Genomic DNA, 23338 nt, shown 5'->3' on the forward strand with positions numbered 1-23338 from the left:
AGCATGCTTTCAGGACTCTCCGGGAAGTAGATTGGGCTTTTTCTCGATGTCAATCCTTTACCCTTTGACCAATGATACAGCCGCCGTGTTTTTTTATCACATAAATTTCTAATCACTTTATTAGAAAAATAGTTTCAGCTTAATTCTTCAGTTATCTATCACTCCACCAAACAACATATTGGATGTTTTTTCCATAATCATCATCTTTTCGGGGCGCAAGCTTGAATTCAACTGAACCTCATAGTGATAGAAACGCAACTCCAGGCTCCTCAACAAGGTTTCATTAAAAACAAAAAGTACAAAAAACACATAGAGAACTTCTGCCGAGCTCTTACTATTCAAAGATGTTTCATTTTTAGACTTCAAATTTCCTAGTTAAACGATAATTGATTTAAATTTAAAAAACAAATCAATGTAAAAAAAGATGGCCAGTATGTTTTTTGGAGGATAAGCGAACTGATATTTATTGAGTTCATTTTGTGAATGGGAAGACTGGTAATTGAACACTTAAATTCAGCTACATTTCTCGACGCTCACTAGTGGTCAAGGAGTTAGCCTCCTTGACTTTCATGAAAAAGGGCGTGGGATCAAAACACGGCTGTTTGGTGAACTTTTTGTCAAATTTTCGATCGCCTCCGTAATGAATTTAGCGATTGCTGGCTACTGCTGCTAAGCAAATGGCTACCTTTTTTGGAGCTAAAATAAGCTTGATATTTACTATGGATATTTACTATTGGTATCTTTTCAGACAGAGCTTATACATGCATGTTTGAACAAATTTTAGGTCACTTAAAATGGAACAGTTTTGTAGAACATACTTAATAACAATATTCAGACTGAAATATGATATATTGAAAAAACTAAAAATGTCTAAAAATTAACTTGCATGTTTGAGATATCGTTAATAAATTGAAAATTTTGATATATTTTTTATATTTGAACCCTTCTATCTTTTTATGGTTAGCTTCTACGATGTTGACGTCTTCAACAAAATTACTACACTTTTAAAATCTAGAAACTTGCTTAAGACATGGCAGCTCTAAAATGAAAATTACAAAAAAATAATTTTCCTATCTCACTACTAGGTGATTTAATCACTTTTATCAAAAGTTCGTTTTGAAGTAAGGTACAACGGAGTAAGTGTGGACGATTGTTATTAAAACAATATTGTGCACTATTTTTTCAAATTTTTAATGCAGAATGTTCAATTTACTTGTAATCTAAGCAATGACTGTGAAAAAGATACGATTCCGAGGATAACGGATATTTACAGCGACTTTTTGGCAATGTTCTATTTTCAACTACGATGTCGAGTTGATGTGCATCTTTTTCAATTGCAAATTTCTCGTAAACTAGCCGGCTCTTGGCGGAAAACTCTACATTGAAGCAATCCTTACATTCGAAACAACCAGTTAGAAAACTAGAATAAATTATGAATAATGAATAATAAATCATCAAGATCGGTCAACATTTGCGGTCAGGGGAACGCACGCAAACTAAAGGTCAAATATCTTTGAAATAGTTTTGAACAGATATTTTACAAACAACTTGGAAAGGTTTAATTATTTGCTCCTCAGAAAACGTAAACTTTATTGCCTGGTGTTATTAATACTAAATTTAGCTCTCATGATACCATTCAAAATCTTCTGGCTTCTAATGATCCATTTCAATCTCTTTCTTCTCTCTTCCAGCATGCCAAGCAACGGGAGATGGAGTTCCACAAAATCAAAACCCTGCGGCTGATGCTGGAGCAGGAGAAGAAGAACCTGGAGAACCTGAACTCGAGCAACAAACAGCGAACGCCCGAGAGTCTCCGAGCCGAGGCCACCATCAAGAAGCTCCAGGAGGAACTGTCCCAGATGTGCGGAGAGGTAACAAAAATCGGGATCCTAGTTAGTATCTGTTACATTACGTACCTACCATTGAATCCCTGCTCCCTATAGAGTAAGAAACGCGTTAACGCATGGCATGTCATATTTACGTATGAGAGAACGCAAAAGTATCTCTTGTTAATCATTTACGTTTATTTTTTGGTCCAGCAGAAGAACACGAAGCTCGAAACTTCTAGGAAGCAACCTGAAAGTTGTGTTCCTTTCTCTGCGACTTTTTTTCCATTTCATTCCTTCTAGCTGGATGTTAAATTTCGTATACGGTTTTGCAGTTTGACTTTTTCTCCTTATTGATGTAGTTGGTCGAATATTGATTAGTTTGAGATTTTTTCCTTCCTTTTTTTGTTTAAATTACCCCGAGATTTGTTTCCGTTGAATGATATCATCATCAGTGGAAAGTGTGAACGTGACCTCAGACATGGGACTGACGATTGAATGGTTCGAATGGCGAGTTGTTGTTTGAGAGTGAGAGATTTTTTTGTACCACAGTCTTTGTTTTTTTTTCTTTTCTTTTTCCTTCTCTAACGATCATGATCGGTCATATGAACCTTCCTATTGAAATGTTTATGAGTTCAGAAACTGAACGGGATGGTTCACCCACTATTGACGATCGAGACTTTTTTAGCATCAGTTTTGAAAAGTCACAAAATGATAAAACGTTAAACGATCCACCATGCGATAGGGAAATCGTAATCAAAGCCAAGAAAATCAACGACTTAGAATTAGAATATTACATCCGCGTTTCGAATGATTAAAAAATATTCCAAATTAAAAACTATTTGGTAATTTCAATTTAATTAAAGTTTAGCTTGATAAAACCGTCATGATGCCTATGAATAAAAATAAAATAATTCCCACGATGCGCCCCGAAGCGACGACAATCTCGTCAAGCGCCGCTTAATCATAATTGTAGTTTGTTCACGAAGTAGCCATATTGTGTGTTTTTTTGTTGCAATCCGATTTGGCAGTCGGCAAACTTCAAAGATTAGCTTCACTTACTGACTTACTTACTAGCTTATCCACTTACTTACTGAGTGGCTGACTTGACTCGGCTACCTTACCGATGAATTAGAAGGCTCATCGGCAGTCAACGAATCATGAGAGCATGTATTCGCAAATTAATCACACTCTGGTACAATTTCTCATCGGCGCGGATTAATTAGTTAATAGAACCCGGCCGGCAACTGGATTGTTGTTTTTGTTATGTCCGGATGAATGTGCGCTGTTTGTGTTTTTGAGTCTGTTGTGAGTAAAATTATAATGGCGGCGCGGGTGGGTACCCTAATGGAGCAACCAATTTTCACGGCTGCCCTTCAAAGGCACAGCAGGGGGTCTTAGCAATTACATCAATTCCACCCTTTTTGGGGGTGGGAGGGTCATTATCTGTGCGTGTGTTTCACCGTTATTGGCGCTCACCCATGTTTGTTCTGCTGTCGGTGTGTCCCTTCAATGTTTTCCGTTGATCATGATTTGTTAAATCCGTTCGTCGTTTTGCAAAGTTCTTGGCAAAAAAGGGTTCGAAATTATCGTTTCCTTAATCGTCAATTGTTTCGTTATTCCATCGATTGTTTTCATTGTTCAACTTGCGCGGCAGATTTTAATCGTTTTTATATCGTTGTTGGGATTGCGCGCCTTGTGAGTGTATGAATTCGTAATTTTAGTTGTTTTGTTTTTATTTTGTTTCTGTTTAGATGTTGCTGTTGTGTTTTGTTCACTTATTATTTATCAATACATGGTATCGTTTGTGTTATATTTTTGCCCCCGTAGTGTTTCTTAAGTAAGTTAGTTAATCTTTGAATATTTTGGAGGGTCTTGCGTTTTAAGTTTATTGAAATTGTTGTAGGTAGTTGATTATACATTTTTATCTCTTCGAGCTTCAAAGTAAGTCAAGTTTGTTCATGCAAGAGCACGAGTTTTTTTAGGTCAGACCTGTATGGAAAAAAATGTTTCAATAACTTTTGCCAAAAAACTGGATATTTATTTTTTCATCCGTTTTTACCAATGGTAGGTATAAAGGTAAAAACAAGAAAAATGCAATTAAAACCACTTTTCATCTACTGATATTTCGCGTTGATCGTCAATCTCTCAGCTCGTACTTAATCAGTGTATTAAAAATAAAAATTTTCTACACCGACTCTATTTTCTCATCTTGTTCAGAAGCTTTAAAAAAAACTCCTTGTTCGGGATAGGAGCGATAAAAAACGCTTTTTGAAGCAGCTCGATTTTGTAAACAGCTCAAACTGTAAATATTTATTTACTGTTAGCATAGTTCGTTTAAATGGAAAGATAATTACTTACAAATTAGTTTCTGTATGCTCGTAATTGAGAAGAATGTGCGCGGACACGCGGCTTTTCAGGCTCTACCTGTTAAAGTAATGATTTGATATTTATCGCAACAATTAAAGGGTGAATTCAACAACTTACGGTTCTAGCTCTGCTAGAAGGCTAGTAGAATCCTGAACTGGTTAAATATATGCGACTATTCAAGTGAAAACTGGCGAAAACTAACGTATTTTATAATCTGCTGGCTACAACTTTAGCGATACAATGATTTGCAAATTTATTCTGTCTTCTAAACTAGCTGTCAAATTGCTCACGGGCGTACGTGAGTTCGAAAATGTTTTACAAAGGTGGGGTCTAATTTCAAGCACGAACGAGGGGTCCTGGCGAGCTCGAATCAAACGACCTTCAAAGAACGTCATCCTAAACGGAGCGTATTTCTGGAATATCTACTGTCGAGAGACACCTTTCCTAAGAGATCCTCCACAAAGGCTTTTTCTTGTAGATATGTAGCTTAAAAAAAGGGCAGATACAAATTCGGCTAAGCTGAGGATGGTTTTTGTAACTTGTAACAACGATCGCCTCGTCATTATATGTGACCTGTACACGTATATTTGGGCTTTGTTTTGTATCCCTTCCTTGCTTGCTCTATTTATTGAAGTGGTGCTCCAACCATGCAGCTTTCTGTTCCCCCTGGACCCAGCACGCTCTACTTTTTCGGCGCCTTCAAGCATCATATTGGACTCCCTGAGTGCAGCGACCTTGCGCCAGATCAACGGCGTAGTGAACGAATACGGTGGTACGCTGGATCTCTGCTTTGCCAATGATGGATCTCGTTTACCGATCATCGAATTCGCTCCTGCACCGCTTGTTCAAGTAGTCCCACATCACCCGGCTCTATTGACATCGCTTGAAGTAACTAGGCAGAACGCTACAGTAGAAAAACCAGCGACCTTCTACCTCGACTTTAAGAACGCTAACTTCGACGACATCTCTCACATTCTGGGCACTATCGACTGGGTATCTGAGCTTGATCTATCAAATCCCAACGCTGCCGCTGATACCTTTTCACACATTCTGAATAATGTCATCGATCGCCACGTTTCAAAATGCAAAATGTGGCGGAATATGCGAATCCCCTGGATCACGATTGAACTGCGACAACTGAAGACGGCAAAAAGATGTGCTCTTCGAAACTAAAAGAAGCGAAAATCATCCTACATTAAGCGTATATATCGTAAACTTAACTCCGTTTAAAAAAAGCCAGTGAACGATGTTTTGGAAACACGTAAATATTCATCGGAAAGAACCTGGCATACCTTCAAACATGTTTCTTGACGGCATAACGGCGAACTCTGACTGACTGTGGAATCTGCGATCACTTCGCCCAAAAATTTTTCAGTATCTTCACTTCAGCTTCAACATCCCCAGAACATTTAGCTAGCGCTGTCAGGAACGTTTCGCCATTGGGCTTTTCAATAAATGGCATTGAAATCGAGGAAGCAGTCATCTCTAGAGCAGCAGCGATGCTCAAGAATTCCTTTTCTACGGACCCGGACGCGGTACCAGCTGCTTTTCTAAAAAGTTTCATGCCTGTTTTGCTGACCCCTATTCGGCTCATTTTTCAAGCTTCGCTAGATAGAGCCACCTTCCCTCTACTATGGAAGGATGCTTACATGTTCCCGGTACATAAAAAAGGAGATAGGAGAGATGTTAACAATTTCCGTGGACTCTGCCTTATGTTCAATTGCCAAACTATTCGAATCGATGGTCTTGGATCCTTTTTTCACGATCTGCAAAAATATCATCTCCAATGATAAACACGGATTCATGCCCAAACGCTTTACGAAAAGTAACTTGTTAACGTTCACTTTTTTTTGTGCATGAAATTTTTACTGCCAAATCTCAAACTGATGCAATCTATACCGATCTGTCCGCTGCATTCGACGAGGTGAACCATGAGATTGTCATCGAAAAACTCGAACGCTTAGGATTCTGTGGTACTCTACTTGGTTGGTTCCGCAGTTACTTAACTGGTCGTAAATTGATTGTTCGAACGGGTGATACCTTTTCCAGGCAGTTCCCTGCCATTTCCGGTGTGCCCAAAGGTAGCCATCTAGGACCGATGTTTTCCTAATTTATTTCAACTACGTGTTGTCAGTTGTCACTCCTTGACGTCCCCAAACTTTGCTATGCTGATGACCTAAAACTATTTTACACCATAGGCATAGATTTTCTGCAATGTCAAACCTCTTCGCTGATTGGTGCGACATTAACTGCCTGCCATTAAACCGTAGCAAATGTGCAGTCATCAGCTTTTCTCGTAAGCGGCAGCCTTTAATTGCGGAATTCTCCCCTGGAGACGAACCCATCTCACGTGTGAACCACATTAACGATCTTGGCGTAATATTAGATCAGCGCCTGGAATTCAAGGCACACACCACGTACGTGATTGACAAAGCATCCAGAAGTCTTGGTTTCATTTTTAAGAGTGGCGAAGGACTTCAAGGACGTATATTGCCTGAAAACCTTATACTGCAGCATTGTTCGTTCCGTCCTTGAATACGCTTTGGCTGTCTGGTGTCCCTACTACCAGAACGGTGTCGATCGGCTCGAGGTCATTCAGCGGCGATTCTTGCGATATGCCCAGACACCTTAACTGGCAAGACCCTTTTCGCTTGCCTAGCTACAAAAATCGATGCTGCCTCATAGATATCGATACCCTTCAAGCCTGCAGACAAGCAACATGTGCCTCATTTGTTGCCGACCGCGAATCGATTGTCCCACGCTACTGGAGGCTATTCCGCTTAGTGTACGACCCCGTGGATTCAGAAATCAGGATCTTCAATTGTACATTCCCTTTCGAATGAACAATTACGAAGCTAACAGCGTCCTCATCGGTGCAATGGGATCGTCCAACCGTTTTTCGGAGCATTTTGACTTCGACGTTTCGAGGGATGTTTTCCGAAGAAAAGTGATTAGGGCCTTGAGAATCCCATAGTTAGATTAAAATGTTTTGTTTTTAACTTTAATTTTAAGTAATCATTTGGATCAACATGTGATCCGTTGATCAGAAATAAATAACAAATCTACCACTTGGTATGGAAGATCTTTTCTACCTGATTGTTATACGACCTCTACAAGGTTATCAAGCCTAAATTTCTGGAACTTTGGTTACCTCCTCGGTCGTTCATGAGTTGTTTATACCAATTTCCGCTCCGCAAATTAGTGCTGCCGCAGCTCCGAAATTAGTGCTGCCTTACCGACTCATGAGTCCACCATTATTACCTCCTCGCATCCACATGTTAAGTTGCCACTAATAAGTCTGCCTAAATTCTCGGAAAATGTAGAAGATTGGTTGGCCTTTCGGGACTTATTCTTGTCGTTAATTCATCATTCGCCTGACTTGCCAATGATTGAAAAATTTCATTACTTGCGAAGCCAATTAGAAGGAGAAGCATTATCGGTAATTTCATCGTTAGCTCTGACACGATCGAATTATATGATCGCATGGGACTTGCTTGTAGCTCGGTATTCTAACAACAAGGTTTTGAAAAAACGGTAGGTTCAGACCATCTTTGACCTTCCTGTCTTGAGGAAGGAATCGGCGAAGTCATGGTCATATGAGAAAAGTTGTGGAACCCAATGACAATATTCCCCACTTCTATCTTCCCCATCATCCGGTAATAAAAGCTTCCAGCACCACAACACGTGTTCGGGTTGTGTACGATGCCTCGGGCAAATCAACAAACGGAATTTCCCTCAACGACGCACTTTTAAATGGGTCAGTTATCCAAGATGATTTGCGGACTTTGATTATTCGGAGCAGGTTTTTTCTCATATTTCTGATCGCTGATGTCGAAAAGATGTTTCGGCAGGTTTGGATCGATGCTGCCGACTTGCCACTGCAGCGAATCTTGTGGCGTTTTTCCCCAACTGACCCCATCGACACCCTTGAACTGTTGACCGTTACTTACGGCACAAAGCCAGCTCCTTTTCTAGCGACACGTGTACTTAAACAACCGAGTTTAGATGAGGCGGAAAATTGCCCTTTGGCTGCAAAAAGACTTGGAAAAGACGTTTACATGGACGACGTCATCACGGGAGCTATGGATGTAGATGAAGCAAAGTTGCTTCGGAAACAGCTCGACGATCTCACTCAAAGTGGCGGATTTCGTCTGCGGAAATGAGTGTCCAATATTCCAGCGGCCCTGGAAGGTATTATTAGCGAGGACAATTTGGCCATTCCGTTTGGTGACGGGATTGATTTTGAAGCTGAGAAAACAGTCAAAACCCTAGGATTGGTTTGGGAGCCAAAAACGGATACTTTTCGGTTCAATTTGGAGTTTTCACCAGATTCATCGGAAACTCTTACCAAAAGAGTTATTCTATCTCGGATTGCAAAAATCTTCGACCTTCTTAGAATGCTTGGACCCGTTGTCACAAGAGCTAAACTATTCATGCAGGAAATTTAGCTGCTAAAAAATACAAGCAACGAAGCTCTTGGTTGGGATGACAATTTACCCGAAGAACTTGTTGGAAGATGGACCCAATTTTATTCTTTATTACCCAAACTTCAAGCATTGCGCATACCCCGTTTTGTTGGAATTTATCATCCTGTTTCTTCGGAGCTTCACTTCCTTTCCGACGCTTCCGAAGCAGCATACGGTGTATGCGTGTACCTGCGCTCTCAAGATGATGACGGACAGGTGACCGTGTCTCTGATCACATCGAGATCTCGCGTTTCCCCACTGAAAAGGGTTACCATCCCAAGGTTGGAATTGTGTGACGCCTTTATTTCGGCAGAATTACTTCAAAGCTCAACCCGGCAGATCAGCTTTCGAGAGGTTTGGATCCGGAATTGGTGATACACGACAAAGCATGGTGGAATGGACCACCGTCAGATTCACACCCCGAAGCTGAAAATATTGATTTTGATTTAGAGCGTAAGCGCATCCCAACGTTATTTTCCCCAACTCGAGAAAGGAATTTAGTGATTTTTATTTTTCCCAATTCAACGATTACACTAAGTTGGTTCGAACTACCGCTTATTTACGACGCTTTGTGAAGTATCTACGAACCCCAGATAAGGAGAAATTAAATTCGACACCTCTTCTCACCCAAGAACTCCACGATGCAGAACACCGACTGGTTCGTATGGTACAAACAGATTATTTTCCCCAAGAATATTGTGCCTTACAAAAAGGTAATCCTGTACATCGATCATCCAAACTTCGTTGGTACGTCCCGAGACTCGACGAGGATGGACTTATTCGCATTGGTGGTCCACTGCAAAATTCCGAACAGCCCGAAGATGCGAAACACCCGATGGTCATCCCAGGAAAGCACCCGTTTGCAGAGCTACTAGCTGATTGTTATCATCGCCGTCTACTACATGCTGGTTGTCAATTGCTGTTGAGCTAGATTCGACTGAAATTTTGGCCATTAGGAGGAAGGAATTTGTGTCGAAAGGTTATCCACAAATGTTTGATTTGTTTCCGAGCAAAACCAAACTTACAACAGCAATTTATGTCCCATTTACCGAAAACAAGAATTACCGTTTACAAACTATTCACCAACACCGGCGTCGATTATTTTGGGCCAGTTTATATTCGACAAGGATTTCGCAAAGGTCCCGTGAAGGCGTACGTGGCCGTCTTCGTTTGTTTTGCCACAAAGGCAGTCCATTTGGAACTAGTTTCCGATCTGTCCACCCAGAGATTCATTCAGGCACTTCGTCGTTTTATTGCGAGGAATAGTAAATGTCGCAACCTGTATTCCGACAACGGAACGAATTTCGTCGGCGCACGAAATACCATGAAGGAACTTATCAAGAAGCTGAAAACCCGAACCGCCACGAAGAAATCCAAAATGAATGCAGCGAAAACGGTATCAACTGGCACTCCTCCTATTGACATCCAGCCCGGCAAACTCGTCATTATGATCGACGAAAACCAACCCTAGATGAACTGGAAAATGGCCCGTATCCATTAGCTTCACCCTGGCGACGACGGTGTGAAGAGAGTCGTTACACTCAAGACTGCTAAAGGCTAGACCAAGAGGGCCATTAACAAGATTTGCCTTCTTCCCATCACCACGGATCCTGCAGACGAACAGAAGGCTTCTGAAATGTAGTCATTTCAGGGGGGTTGGGAATGTTTATACAAAAGCCCCTCGATCCGTTCATCTCATACTGTCAACTGCTACACCGTACTACACCAGCTCACTTAAGTGAGATAGTTACTACCTAGAGGACTCGAAGATGTGGTCGTCGACTAGCACAGAAGTAGTAGCCGACAGTACCCGACGATTTTGGCGCGATCACCCGAAGCAGTTGATCTTCGTCCACTATAAGCCAACCATCGCTCGGCATCGGAAATATTCGTGAACACACTAATTCGTTAAGTTAGATTGTAAATTAGAATAAATAAAGGTTCAAATATTATTCGTTTTAATAAATGCGCGTTTTGCAACTAAAATTGTGATAGTGTGATTCAGTGGACTCTCCGGAATCGGAAAAACACAACTTTACACGGAAATTCCCCAAAAAACAAATCGTTGGACGGTAGGATCTACAATTCCGGTAACCATACACCCTAAGGTACCTTCGGCAGAAACCTACCTGGTCGTTTCCCCATCATGAGTTATGTACCCACTTCTCTCTGTTTGGATAACCAGGTTGGTCCTCATGGATCATACTGCAATTTCATCCGACGAGATCAGTCATTCCTCTATAATTCTCTCGAAATCATCGTCGGTCGTGGGCTTGTGATATAGCTCAGTTGGCAAGTCTGTTGTCTCCTGAGCCGATGTCCGCGAAATCGAGCCCAAGAGCAAACGTCGAACACAGTTGTATCGGATAAGTTTTTCAATAACGATCCGCCAACTGCACCGTTGATAAAGTCGCGAATGCCATAAATATGGTAAAACGACTTATATATTCGAAACAAAAAAAAAATCGTCGGTCGAGAATAACGCCCAGATCGATGATGTGGTCCACACGGATAATGGTTTTTGTACGTAACGAAGTGCATTATTGGCCGTTTAGAAGATCATGATTCTCATCTCGATTACTCTGCCTAAGCCTGATATATCTCCTGTCTCCTGAAATCCATGTAGAGCTTGAAACAAGTTGAACACCACTACAATAATTGACTTCCACAGCTTACATTAGATTTACTCACGGGCCCGTTTTTCCTACCATAACATCCAAACAATAACGAGAATCATATCACAGTTCGGTTTCCTCATGCAGTATGGCATATCACAGTTTTTGGCAACCTCGCCTGGCTGTACTGCTCCGGCGGGCGTACGCAGCTGTTCGGAGCACCTTCGACGATTTCCGACTCGATCTTTCTGGCTCTCACGACATCCGCAATTTACTTACGCAAAAACGGGACTCGCAAAACCAAAATAGCGAAAATCGAGTCCCGAAAAGCGATCGGCTCTTGAGCGACGGCTCAGCTCCCAAAAAACCCACCTGCGTGTTGCCAAGGAAAACTTCCACCGTCGTTTGTGTGGATGACGAGAAGGCGATTCGCCTCTTGCTCACACCCTACGACGGCGTAATTCGGTAATAGCAGTGCAATGGCTTCCGATGTTTTGGAAGCCATTGCACTGATGCTCCTGCTATTTCTTCCCAACAGCGATCGCGAATTTTTGCAGGAGAGGAACGATCAAGGTCAAAGTTGCATTGGCAAATGCTGACGCTTAGTTTGTTTCCTTTCGTTGATGTTGTTTTATTGATTCTTGTTTTCGTTTTTCATCCCATGTGCGCGTTTGTTATTTGCACTCTAAATTCTAAACACTCATTCTTTGGTAGGTTTTTGACTCAGATGGTCGGACTACAAACACAAAACAAAATAGCTACACGATCTTAATTATAATGCTACAAGCTTGTGTGGGACTTGAGACTTCAGTGGCCTGTCATTGTGCTTATTCCTTGAATAATCGCAGTTTTTCACTATCTCGATCTATTCGGCTCCTTTCCTCACAACGTCTTTGCTGGCCTCTGATTCCATCAGATCAAGAATATCTGAGAAAGGCATGTACAAATACAGCACCATACTGCCACCAATATTCCACCTTGATACCATCCAGAACTATAGTGAAAGTCTTCTTTGAATGGGAAGCCATGCTCCAGGACCTCTGGGCTTTGCCTGGTGCCCCTTGAAAAGCCTACCAATTGCAGTAGAAAGTTCGTCGAATATACCACAGATTACCAGCGTTGCCAGATTGCAAACCGCTCAAATCCGTAAAGGTTTGACGAAAAATGTACTGGTTTTGGCTAAATGAAACTTGAAGACCTTTTTTTCGGTCGTCAGCTAGAATTTTCGTTTATCCGCAGAATCCCTATATTTTTTTCGATAATCGCAGAATCCCTATAATTTCCGAAATCCGTAGGAAATGCTAAAAAAACGTAGATTTCGAGCGTCGCTTCGTAGATCCGTAGAAGTGCTTAAAATTCGTAGATCTATGGAGAAATCCGTAGGTCTGGCAACGCTGCTTCTTACTTGAGTGCCTCTCTATTTTTCAGAGAAGGCTTCCTCAAAAACATGATCTCATGCTCAATATTGTTTTGTTCTGTTGTTTTATTTGGGATAAAACCAGCTTATTCTCTATTCTAAATTTTGTGATGAGCAAGTCGAATAGCCGGTTTTGATACCTTGAATGAATGTTCCTTTATGGCTTGTTGTATTTTCCAGTAGCATTATCGGTGATTAGAGGTTTTTAAGTATTTTAATTCTCTCGGCCGTCATCGTTGTCTGACGCCTCATTATGACAATTCGTGAAATCTTTGGAAGTTCTTTGTAAAAACAAAACTATAAAGAGATCTTTTATACATACATTTTCAACGTATAATGCAAAAAACATTTAACTAGTTAAGGTTAACAATTGTAATCGTAATTCAGCACCAATGAAGTATAATTTGCACCACCTCCATTACGAGTGATAACTTTCTTGTTTTAATCCCCCTTTTTAACCAATCCTGTCAGTATCTTCAACCGATTGATCCATCGTTAGTTATACATCTACTACGGAACGTGGAGATTTAATTCGTATCATGCATACGCACATACTATTTGAGCGCACCGATTAAACTCCTTTCGCCCTTTTTCTTTCGCTATAAGCCGCGATCTCTTGCTCGCTCTTTCTCTCGTCCATTCTAAAACATCCGAACAAACGGAATGGCTTAAAAAAACCCCAATTGAATCACATCACTTTGCAGCCAACAACACCACACGTGTCTTTTGTCTACTTCTTTCTACTTTTTTCAATTGCAGGATATCTCCCTCCCACCATATACATCCGCCACATCACCACTTTTTGCACAACCCCCACCCCAGAACACCTCCACACCAGCATTCCTATCCCGGTTTCCCCGGTCATTGTCCTCCCTTAGCCTGGGAACGAAAAAGAAATCAGCCGACAAGGACAACGTCAGCTCCCCGAACTCTTCCGGTGGGAATTTGGGAACGCCGGAGTGTCTCAGCCCGACCAGCCATCTGAACCATCTGAGTGGTGGACCCTTTGCACATCTCGGAACCGGCGATGGAGGAACGCCGACCAAGAAGAAGTACAGCAACAGTAGCCTGTCGGATCGGAACCACCATCACCTGGGCAAACACGACCAGCCGCCACCCTTGCCTCAGCGAAACATTCCAAAACGGTCGGAATCCGCGCTGGATGCGACCGACACTGTCGGATCCCGGCGAAACATTGTCGTCTCCGATCTGGATCATTCCGTACTAAGCAGCGTCCCGGCAGCCGGCGGGAATGCTGCCAATAATAAATGTGTGAATAATAATAATAACATAAGTAGCATAGTAAGTGGTCCGTCGAAGGTGAGCAAAAGCCGGAAGAAGAAGCACGCCAATATCGGCGACCCGAAGCAGGAACAGGCGGTACTGGCGACGATGTACCATCACGGAACGGAACGCGGCGGAGGAGGCGAACTCCAGGCGGAACCTCCTCCATTGCCACCCCGGCAGCCCGGAATGATGGAAGTCAATCAGAATCTTATACTGAACAATGACAACATCGGAACCAACAACTGTAACAGTACTAGCAACAACAACAATGGCCGGGTCAACAGTCCGGACACGCGACCACCCCCGAACAGTATTAATACTCTGCTGAGCTACCCGCTGATTACGACCTGCACCCCGGTACGGGACAGTTTGGCGGCCGCATTCCCATTTTCGCAGCGTCCCAACATTGTGCACCAGCTGCAGCAACATCAGCACCACCAGCAAGCCGTAAGTACCCTGCCTTCCCGGCGGAATGTTGTGTCCGAACATTTCGCCGAGCTAGAACCACTACCCCCAAATCCTCGTGATTTTTACACCAACCTGTGTCCCGAATGGTTTTTTTTCTTCCCTCTCCACCTATGAGGCACCACCAATTTTCTACTTCTATCACCTCATTGTATGTAAGCCGTTTTAAATAGTCGATTACACATAAATCTGTAGAAAATTATCAACGCTGTTCTCTCAAAACTAGGGAGTAAGAGTTGAGAAACAATCGTTAACAGTCCAAAGTGAAGAATCGGATATCAGAAGTTATAAATTGAAAGTCAAGAGTCGATAGGTCGAAAGGAGTCGAAGAGTAATCGGGAGTTAAAAAAAAGCGAGGTGAAGTGCGGACAGAACTACGTATTTTTCAGTAGATGTACAGTATGTAAGAGTCCAGAGTCCAGAATCAGAAGCCATATCATGAACACTACGAGTTTTAGGTTGTAATTCGTCAAAACAATCCCCCTTATTCTGCGCCGCGCGTGAAGTGACGATAGTCGAGTCACCCGATTCCAGTAGTCGCTTTAGGTGAGAAACGTCTTTTAAAATGAACTTTTTGAGTTCTTATCCTAATCTAGTAGTCACCGTGAGACACAAATCATATGCTCTGTCACATCGGCTTCGAGAATAAAGTGACAAGACTCACGTGACTCCGACTCGACTCGACTATCGTCACCTCACGCGCGGCGCAGAATAAGGGGGAATGTTCTACCTGGGTAGTTTAAAAACAGTTTTTTTTTAAATTATTCGTTTATTTCAATCGGCTCAAACCTTTTAGTAGTACGGAGCCAAAGTTTCTTTTTTTACATCAATTGCTTAAATCTACGTCACAGGTTTATTTTCCACACTATTTTTCGTTTGATGGTCAATTATTGGTTTTCTTGGTGTAGTCTGGTCTAAGTATTTACAGTTCATTATTTTAAAACTAAAATAACCAAAAAGAAGGAAGAAAAAGGTGAAAAGGATACTTAAACGCGGAGATTGATAGATTTAAGAAAAAGATATATTTCGAACATCTAGTCAAGGTCTACCGCAGCCAGCACATCCCTCACTGGAACGCTAGGTGGTTTCCCTCGAGCCCGAAGGGATATCCAGCAAACAACGCAAGAAGAAACTATGTTATAACAATCATACCGCCTAAAAGTACTGATAAAAGTGTTTGTGTGTAAAAAATTTGAAAATTTAAATTTAATTATGTAGGAAAGATTTTAATACACTTTGTTCAACAGAATCACAAAACTATCTATATTTACAGTGGAATCCAACATAAAATAGACCAACATAAAAGAAATTAATATACTTTTCGTTAGTAAAAATGTTCGGAAAATCGATTGGACATTAGACTGTCAATAACTTGTTTGCCTTATAAGATACGAAGTTACGGTCTTGGACAAAGTTGTTCAGCGGAAAATTTCCTTTGCAGAATTTATAAATTGGCACGAAAACCATCTGCAGGCTCGGTTCCACAGAAGGAACAAAAATGATGTTGTTTTTTCAGTACAAAATATTCAATTTTCCCTTACAAATTTAAAAGTTCAAATTTACTCATGTAACCGTTACTTGAAAATTCTGCAAAAAATCATGGATGAGTTTTGGACCAAAACGAAGCTTTTTAGACCCCAGGGTTTGAGAAATTCAAAAATGACCCCAAATCGACTCAGTCTATTGGACATATCTGTATCAACACGTGAAAAGGATGTATCTCCATATATGGCGAATCGAGAAAAACGCGTTTGAAGAAAATACAACCTATTTTAAATCGCTAATTAAAAATCACTTGAAATGTTTGCATTTAATGACAGACAAACGATGTTTAGAAGCATCGTCTATATGTTAGAATAGAGGAATATCAATTTTAATGAAAAAACAACGCGTTATCGTAGATAGAACCTAGTTCACGTAATATTTTGTCTCTTTTGTTTATACACCCTTTGCTATTTTTTCATTTCTAGCTTTAGTTTTAAGATCGCGTTCATTTGTAACTATGTTTTTATGTTCAATAAAGTGTCAAATTTTTACCAAAACATAAAAAGCATCTATCTTCATATATGGCGTATCAAGAAAAACGCGTTTGAAAAACATACAACCTATTTTAAATCCCTTATTAAAAATCACTTCAAATTTTTGGTTTTTATGGAAGACAAACGATTTTTAAGAAGCATCTCATGTTAGAATAGAATAGAATAGAATATCAATTTTCATGAAAAAAAAAAAACAACGCGCTATCGTAGATAGCACCTAGCTCACGTAATATTTTGTCTAACCTGTTTATACACCCTTTGCTATTTTCTTATTTTTAGCTTTAGTTATAAGCTCGCATACATTTGCAACTATGGTATTATGTTGAATAAAGAGTCGAATTGATTATTTTGAGTTTGTTTGCGGAATAGTAGCGAAAAATTGTTCCGGAGTAAAGGGTGTATATCCATGTGAAGTCAGTTCTGGTTTTAGAATGTTTATAGATCCTTTACTCAAATTGAGTTTTCAGTGTAACGGAATATTATTTTCTCAAAAGGGTTTTACCGTTAAGTAGGGCAACTGTTGGCCTATCATGAGGTTCTGAAAATGGTTTTTGTTTACTTTTGGAGATAGATCCTTTTCACGTGTTTGTACAGATATGTAGTTTTAGACGCCGCACATGCTTACGAAAAGAAGTTTATTGCCTTTTCAACCCCAAATTCTCCTATATTTTGAAAAAAAAAATCTAGAAAAAACTAATTTGGACTAAAAAATTTTGAAAAAATAGACTTTTTTAGTTTTTTTTTCGAGGAATCGAATGAAGGCTGTTTAAGCCAAATCACGCATCGAAAAAATGAAGTTATGAGTTATGGCTGTTTTAACCTTACCTACATTTTTTTTTTGAATATTTCAAAAAACTTATTGCGACTTCAAAATTAGTAGCCAAATGAGACTTATCTCATGTGGGTTTTTCGATGAATCGAATGAAGGCTATTTGAGCCACTACACTCTTCGGAAAATGGAGTTATGGCTGTTTTTACCCTTAATTCCCCTACATTTTACAATAAATTTAGAAAAAAACAGCTTGTTCGGATTTGAACACTTTGGAGCAAATGAGACCTTTCTTGTGTGATTTTTTTCCGAGAAATCTAACGTAGGCTATTTGAGCCACCGCACGCATCGTAAAATGAAATTAAGGTTGTTTTTACCCTCGATTCCCCTACATTTTACAATTAATTTAGAAAAAAGCTTGTTCGGATTTGAAAATTTTGAAGCAAATGAGACCTTTCTTGAGACACAAAAATATGGTTTTTAATTAATTGAAAAATGTAGGGTAATTGAGGTAAAAAAGCCACAACTCCATTTTCCGATGCGTGCAGCGGCTCATATTGAATTCATTCGATTCCTTGGAAAAAATCACACAAGATAGATCCTATTTGGTTTCATATTTTCAAGTCCGTACTTAGTTTTTCTGAATTAGTGGAAAAATGAAAGGGGAAATGAGGTTAAAACATCCATATCTTCATTTTTTTTTATGCGTGCGGTGTCTTAAATAGATTTCATTCGATTTCTTGGACAAAAAACATACAAGATTTCTCATTTGGTTCAAAATGTTCTAGTCCGTACTTACTTTTTTATAATTAATTGAAAATATAGGGGAATCGAGGGTAAAATCAGCTATTACTCCATTTTTCGATCCGTGATTTGGCTTAAACAGCCTTCATTCGATTCCTTGAAAAAAAATTTAAGCGTGTGGTAGCCCAATCAGCCTTCATTTGATTCCTCGAAAAAAATCACACAAGATAGGTTTATTTTTTCAAAATTTTCTTCTGGTTTGTTTACAAAATATAGGGCAATTTGGGCTTAAAATGACACAATATCTCCGTTCGTTAGCTCATGCGGCGTCTGAATCTTTGTTCAATCATTTTTTCGGACATTTCCATTGAAGGAAAGTATATTTTCATAGATTTGGTTCGTGTAGGAGTGAAGGTATTTATTTTTTTCGCGGTTTATACTCATTTCTCCCCATTGTGCTACGAGTTAGGAGTCGGCAATCTGAAGTCAGGACTCCAGAATGAAACTTCAAGTGTCGTTCAATATGTAGTAGAAAATTAGGGAACAAATGTCGGAAATATCAAAAAATGAAAAATTATGAGTTAAGAATTGAGAGTCGAGAGTTAGAAGTTCATCGTAAGCAATCAGGAATCAGTAGTCAGAAGTCATGAGTTAAGATTCAAAAGAAAAAATGAAGAGTCCCGATTCAAGAGCCAACAATCAGTATTTTAAAGTTAGAAGTCAACAGTGAAGAGTCTAGAGATCTAAGTGTCAGGACTCAAGAGTCAGGTCTTCAAAATCAAAAATTAAATGTCGAGAATCAATAGTTTAGAGTTTAAGAGTCCCAAAAGTCAACAATATGGTGTCATCATGACTCAAAAATAAAGAATCAATAGTCAGGAGTTCATGGTCAAAGAGAAGTCAAGTGTCAGGAATCTGAAATCAGAAGTCATAAGTCCAGATTTAAGATTCAGAGTGAAGAATCCAGATTCAAGAGGTAGGATCAATATTCATGAGTTTGGAGTCAAGTCGATGATATGGAGTCACCATGAGTCAAGAACGAGAATCAAGAGACTATGGTCCCGAGTCCATGGTCAGAAGTCAGGAATCAGTGTCATGTCATAAGCCAAGAGTCGGAGAGAATCCAGATTCAGTAGTCAGGAGAAAAAAAAAATCAAGAGTCAGAAACGAGAATCAAAATTCAAGAGTCAGAAGTCCGATCAGCAGTCAGGAGTCAGAAATTAGGAACCAGTAGCCAGATGTCAGCAGCTCAAGAACCAAGAGTCGAAAGTCAAAATACAAGAGTAAGGGATAAATAGTTAAGATCGGGAGTCAGCAGTTAGGAATTAGAATAAAGAGGACAGAGTCAGAAGTTAAAAGATGAAACTCGACAGACAAGAGTCAGGTTATTGAAGTCAGAGTCATGAGTCAAGTGACAGGAGTCCATGGTCAGAAATCAAGTGTCAGAAATCAGGAATCAGTAGTCATGTCATAATCCAAGAGTCGAGCAGTCCAGAATCCAGAATCAGGAGTCAGGAAAAAGAAGTCAGGAGTCGAGAAAAAATCTGGAGTCATCAATCGAGAATCAAAATTGAAGAGTCAGGAGTCAGAAATTAGGAACCAGTAGCCAGAAGTCAAATGTTCAAGAATTGAGAGTCGTAAGTAAAGAGACAAGAGTGAGGAATAAAGAGTTTAGATCAGAAGTCAGTAGTTAGGAATTAGGATCTAGAGACCAGAGTCAGAATTTAAATGATGAGAGTCGAGAGACAAGAGCCTGGTGGTTGAAGTCAGTCATGAGTCAGAAATCGGGAGTAGTGAGTTAAAAGTCAAGAGTCGCGAGTCATGAACCGAGAGTCAGGAGATGGAAGTCATTAGTTTGGAGTCAGGAATCTGGAGTTTGAAGTCAGGAATCAATAACAGAGAATCAGAAGTCATGAATCCAAAGTCTTGAGTTAGTAGTCAGGAGTCAAGGGTCAATTCCCATATGAGGAATGAAAAACCAATAATTTGGAATTAAAAGAGTGAATCAAGAATTTAGAGTCAAGTGACAGGAGTCCATGGTCATAAATCAAGTGTCAGAAATTAGGAATCAGTAGTCATGTCATAAGCTAAGAGTCGAGCAGTCCAGAATCCAGATTCAGAAATTAGGAGAAAGAAGTCAAGAGTCGAGAATAAACAATCTAGAGTCATCATGAGTCAAGAATCGAGAATCGAAATTGAAGAGTCAGGAGTCCGAACAGAAGTCAGGAGTCAGAAATTGGGATTCAGTAGCCAGGAGTCAAAAGTTCAAGAACTAAGAGTCGAAAGTCAAGAGACAAAAGTTAGGGATTGAGAGTTAGGATCGGGGGTCAGTAGTTAGGAATTAGAATCAAGAGATAATAGTCAGAAGTTAGAAGATGAGAGCCGAGAGACAAGAGTCAGGTGATTATAGTCAGAAATCATCAGTCAAAAGTTGTGAGTAAGGAGTTAAAAGTCAAGAGTTGTGAGACATGAGCCGAGAGTCAAGAGATGGAAGTAAAGTCAGGAATCAAGAATAGAAAATCAGAAGTCGTGAATCCAAAGTCTTGAGTTAATAGTCAGGAGTCAAGAGTCAATTCCCATATGAAGAATGAAGAACCAATAATTTGGAATCAAATCACTAATGTCAAACATCAGAAGTCAGGAATCAATATTCAAGAGCTAGTAGTCTCAGTCAAAGAGTCAGGAGAAAGAAGTCAAGAGTCGGGAGTAAAAAATCTGGAGTCATCATGAGTCAAGAATCGAGAATCGAAATTGAAGAGTCAGGAGTCCGAACAAAAGTCAGGAGTCAGAAATTAGGATCCAGTAGCCAGGAGTCAAAAGTTCAAGAACTAAGAGTTGAAAGTCAAGAGAAAAAAGTTAGGGTTAAAGAGTTAAAATCGGAAGTCAGTAGTTGGGAATTAGGAAAAACAGGCTAGAGTCAGAAGTTGAAAGATGAGAGTCGAGAGACGAGAGTCAAGTGATCGAAGTCAGAAGTCATGATTCAAAAGTCGGGAGTAGAGAGTTAAAAGTCAAGAGTCGAGAGTCAAGAGCCGAGAATCAGGAGAGGGGAGTCATTGAAGTCAGGAATCAAGAATAGAAAATCAGAAGTCATGAATTCAAAGTCTTGAGGTTAGCAGTCAGGAGTCAAGGGTCAATTCCCATATGAAGAATGAAGAACCAATAATTTGGAATCAAAAGACAAATGTCAAACATCAGAAATCAAGAATCAATATTCAAGAGCTTGGAGTCAAATCTATGGAGTCTTCATGAGTCAAGAATTAAGAGTCAAGTGACAGGAGTCCATGGTCAGAAATCAAGTGTCATAAATCAGGAATGACTACTGAGTCATGCCAAATCTGGAGTCATCCTGAGTCAAGAATCAAGAATTAAAACTAAATAATCAGAAATCAGTAGTCAGAAATTAGAAACAAGTAGCTGGGAATCACAAGTTCAAGAACTAAAAGTTGAAAGTCAAGAGACAAGAGCTAGGGATGTAGAGCTAAGCTCGGAAGTCAGCAGTTAGGAATTAGGATCAAGAGATAAGTGTCAGAAGTTAGAAAATGAGACTCGAAAGCCGAGAGTCAGGTGATTGAAGTCAGAAGTTGGGAGTAGAGAGTTAAAACTTGTCATCTCCTTAGCTGGGAGTCATTAGCTTGAAATGAGAAGTCTGAAGTTTGAAGTCAGGAATCAAAAATAGAGAATCAGAATTCATAAATCCAAAATCTTGAGTTAGTAGTCAGGAGTCAAGGGTCAATTCTGATATGAAGAACGAAGAACCAATAATTTGGAATCCAACGACAAATGTCAAACGTCAGAAGTCAGCCATCGATGTTCAGAAATCAGGAATTAATATCCAAGAGCTAGGATCAAGAGTCAAAACTATAGAGTCTTCATGAGTCAAGAAAATTAAGAGTCAAGTGACAGGATTCCAAGATCAGAAATCAATTGTCAGAGATCAGGAATCAGTAGTCATGCATAATTCAAGAGTCAAGAATCAAGATTCAGGAGTCGGAAAAAAGGTCAAAAGTCAAGAGTCAAAAATCTGGAGTCATCATGAGTTAAGAATCAAAAGTCAGGAGTTCAAGATCAAAAATCTGGAGTCAGAAATTGTTTATCAGAAGTCAGAAGTACAGGGTTCAAAGATTACGAGGCTAGAGTCAAAGGACAACATTCAGGTATAAAGAGTCAAGAGTCAGGAGCTAGTAGTCAATAATCTGGGTCAAAAGGGTAGAGTAAGGTGTTTACAGTTAAGAGTCGAAAGTCAAGAGTCAAGAGTTGGGAATCAGGAGCAAGGAAACAGGAGCTTTGAATTTGGAGTCAAGAATCAAGAGTAGAGAGTCAAAAGTCATGGATCCAAAGTCTAGTGTCAGGAGTCAGAAATCAATTCTTATATGAAGAATGAAGAATCAATAAATTTAGAGTCAGGAGTGAAAATCATGTATCAACTGTCAAGAGTCGAGAGTCAAGAATCAATGATCAAATGTCAGTAGTCTAAATTCAAAAATCTAGATTCAGGACAGGAATCGGAAGCCAAGAGTCAGGGATCAAAGACCAAAAATCCAAGAAAAAAATCCGTAACCAAGATTCAAAAGTCAAAAAGGGTCAAGAGTAGATTGTTAAAATTCAGGGATCAGAAATCAGCAGGAGTAATTATCGGAATCAAGAGCTAAGAGTCTGTAGTCAAAGTTCAAGACTCCACAGTTAGGATTCAGAAGTCAGGGGTTTAAGGGTCAAGAATCGAGGATCACGAAATAGGAATCCTAATTCAAAACTCGAAGAAAATGCGGAATGCAAAATCAAATATCAACAATCAAGAACGGCCAACATACAATTGGGTAACTCCCTTGTCCTTCTTTTTCTCAAAATAGGTCCCAAACTTCACCTGCCGGTGTGTTCCGTTTTGAAGCACGCTCTGCCCCAGCCCTCTCGAGTCTTGTTTTCCCTCAAATCTTTTTTCCAATGCTTTGTTTGACCCTATCCTAGACGACTCACTCTAGAAGAGACACTTCTATGGTCATCTTCTCCAGCGCACACACAACTGTCTCTGGCACCTTGTGGATTTTGTGAAATTTTGTAGATACACACTAAACAAAACCAAATAAAAAAAAAACCGGGAAAGGATGTTTGAGAGTTCACCGCCTTTTGTGTGGATTGTTTCATGGCAAAAAATAAGTAAAAAACGTTGGTGGAGGATCGAGAACCTGTTGTACATTTTGTAAATAAAACGCGTCTTTTATTGGCTTTCGTGGAAGGTTGTGGCATTCGGATTTCTGCCTCTGTCTTTGCTGAGAACACTAACTTATACCCTTTAAGATTAAATAAAATAGAGGCCTAACTAACAACGATGCATTGCTTAGCTAG

At 40.0% G+C, this 23338-nt stretch overlaps 1 protein-coding gene across 3 annotated transcripts in view; it reads left to right on the forward strand.

Moving 5' to 3' along the window:
• The window catches only part of LOC129748366 (rho guanine nucleotide exchange factor 11), a 353958-nt gene that overhangs the window by 108156 nt on the left and 222464 nt on the right, over positions 1-23338 (forward strand). For 2 of the 3 annotated variants that reach the window (XM_055742966.1, XM_055742967.1), the window contains 2 exons: positions 1692-1871; positions 13454-14428. In XM_055742966.1, coding sequence (XP_055598941.1) covers positions 1692-1871; positions 13454-14428 — 1155 coding nt within the window. The remainder of the gene's footprint in view (positions 1-1691; positions 1872-13453; positions 14429-23338) is intronic. The other variant, XM_055742968.1, reaches the window with a different exon arrangement.

Source organism: Uranotaenia lowii, chromosome 2, assembly GCF_029784155.1.
Source record: "Uranotaenia lowii strain MFRU-FL chromosome 2, ASM2978415v1, whole genome shotgun sequence".
In the NCBI taxonomy this organism is placed as follows: Eukaryota; Metazoa; Arthropoda; class Insecta; order Diptera; family Culicidae; genus Uranotaenia; species Uranotaenia lowii.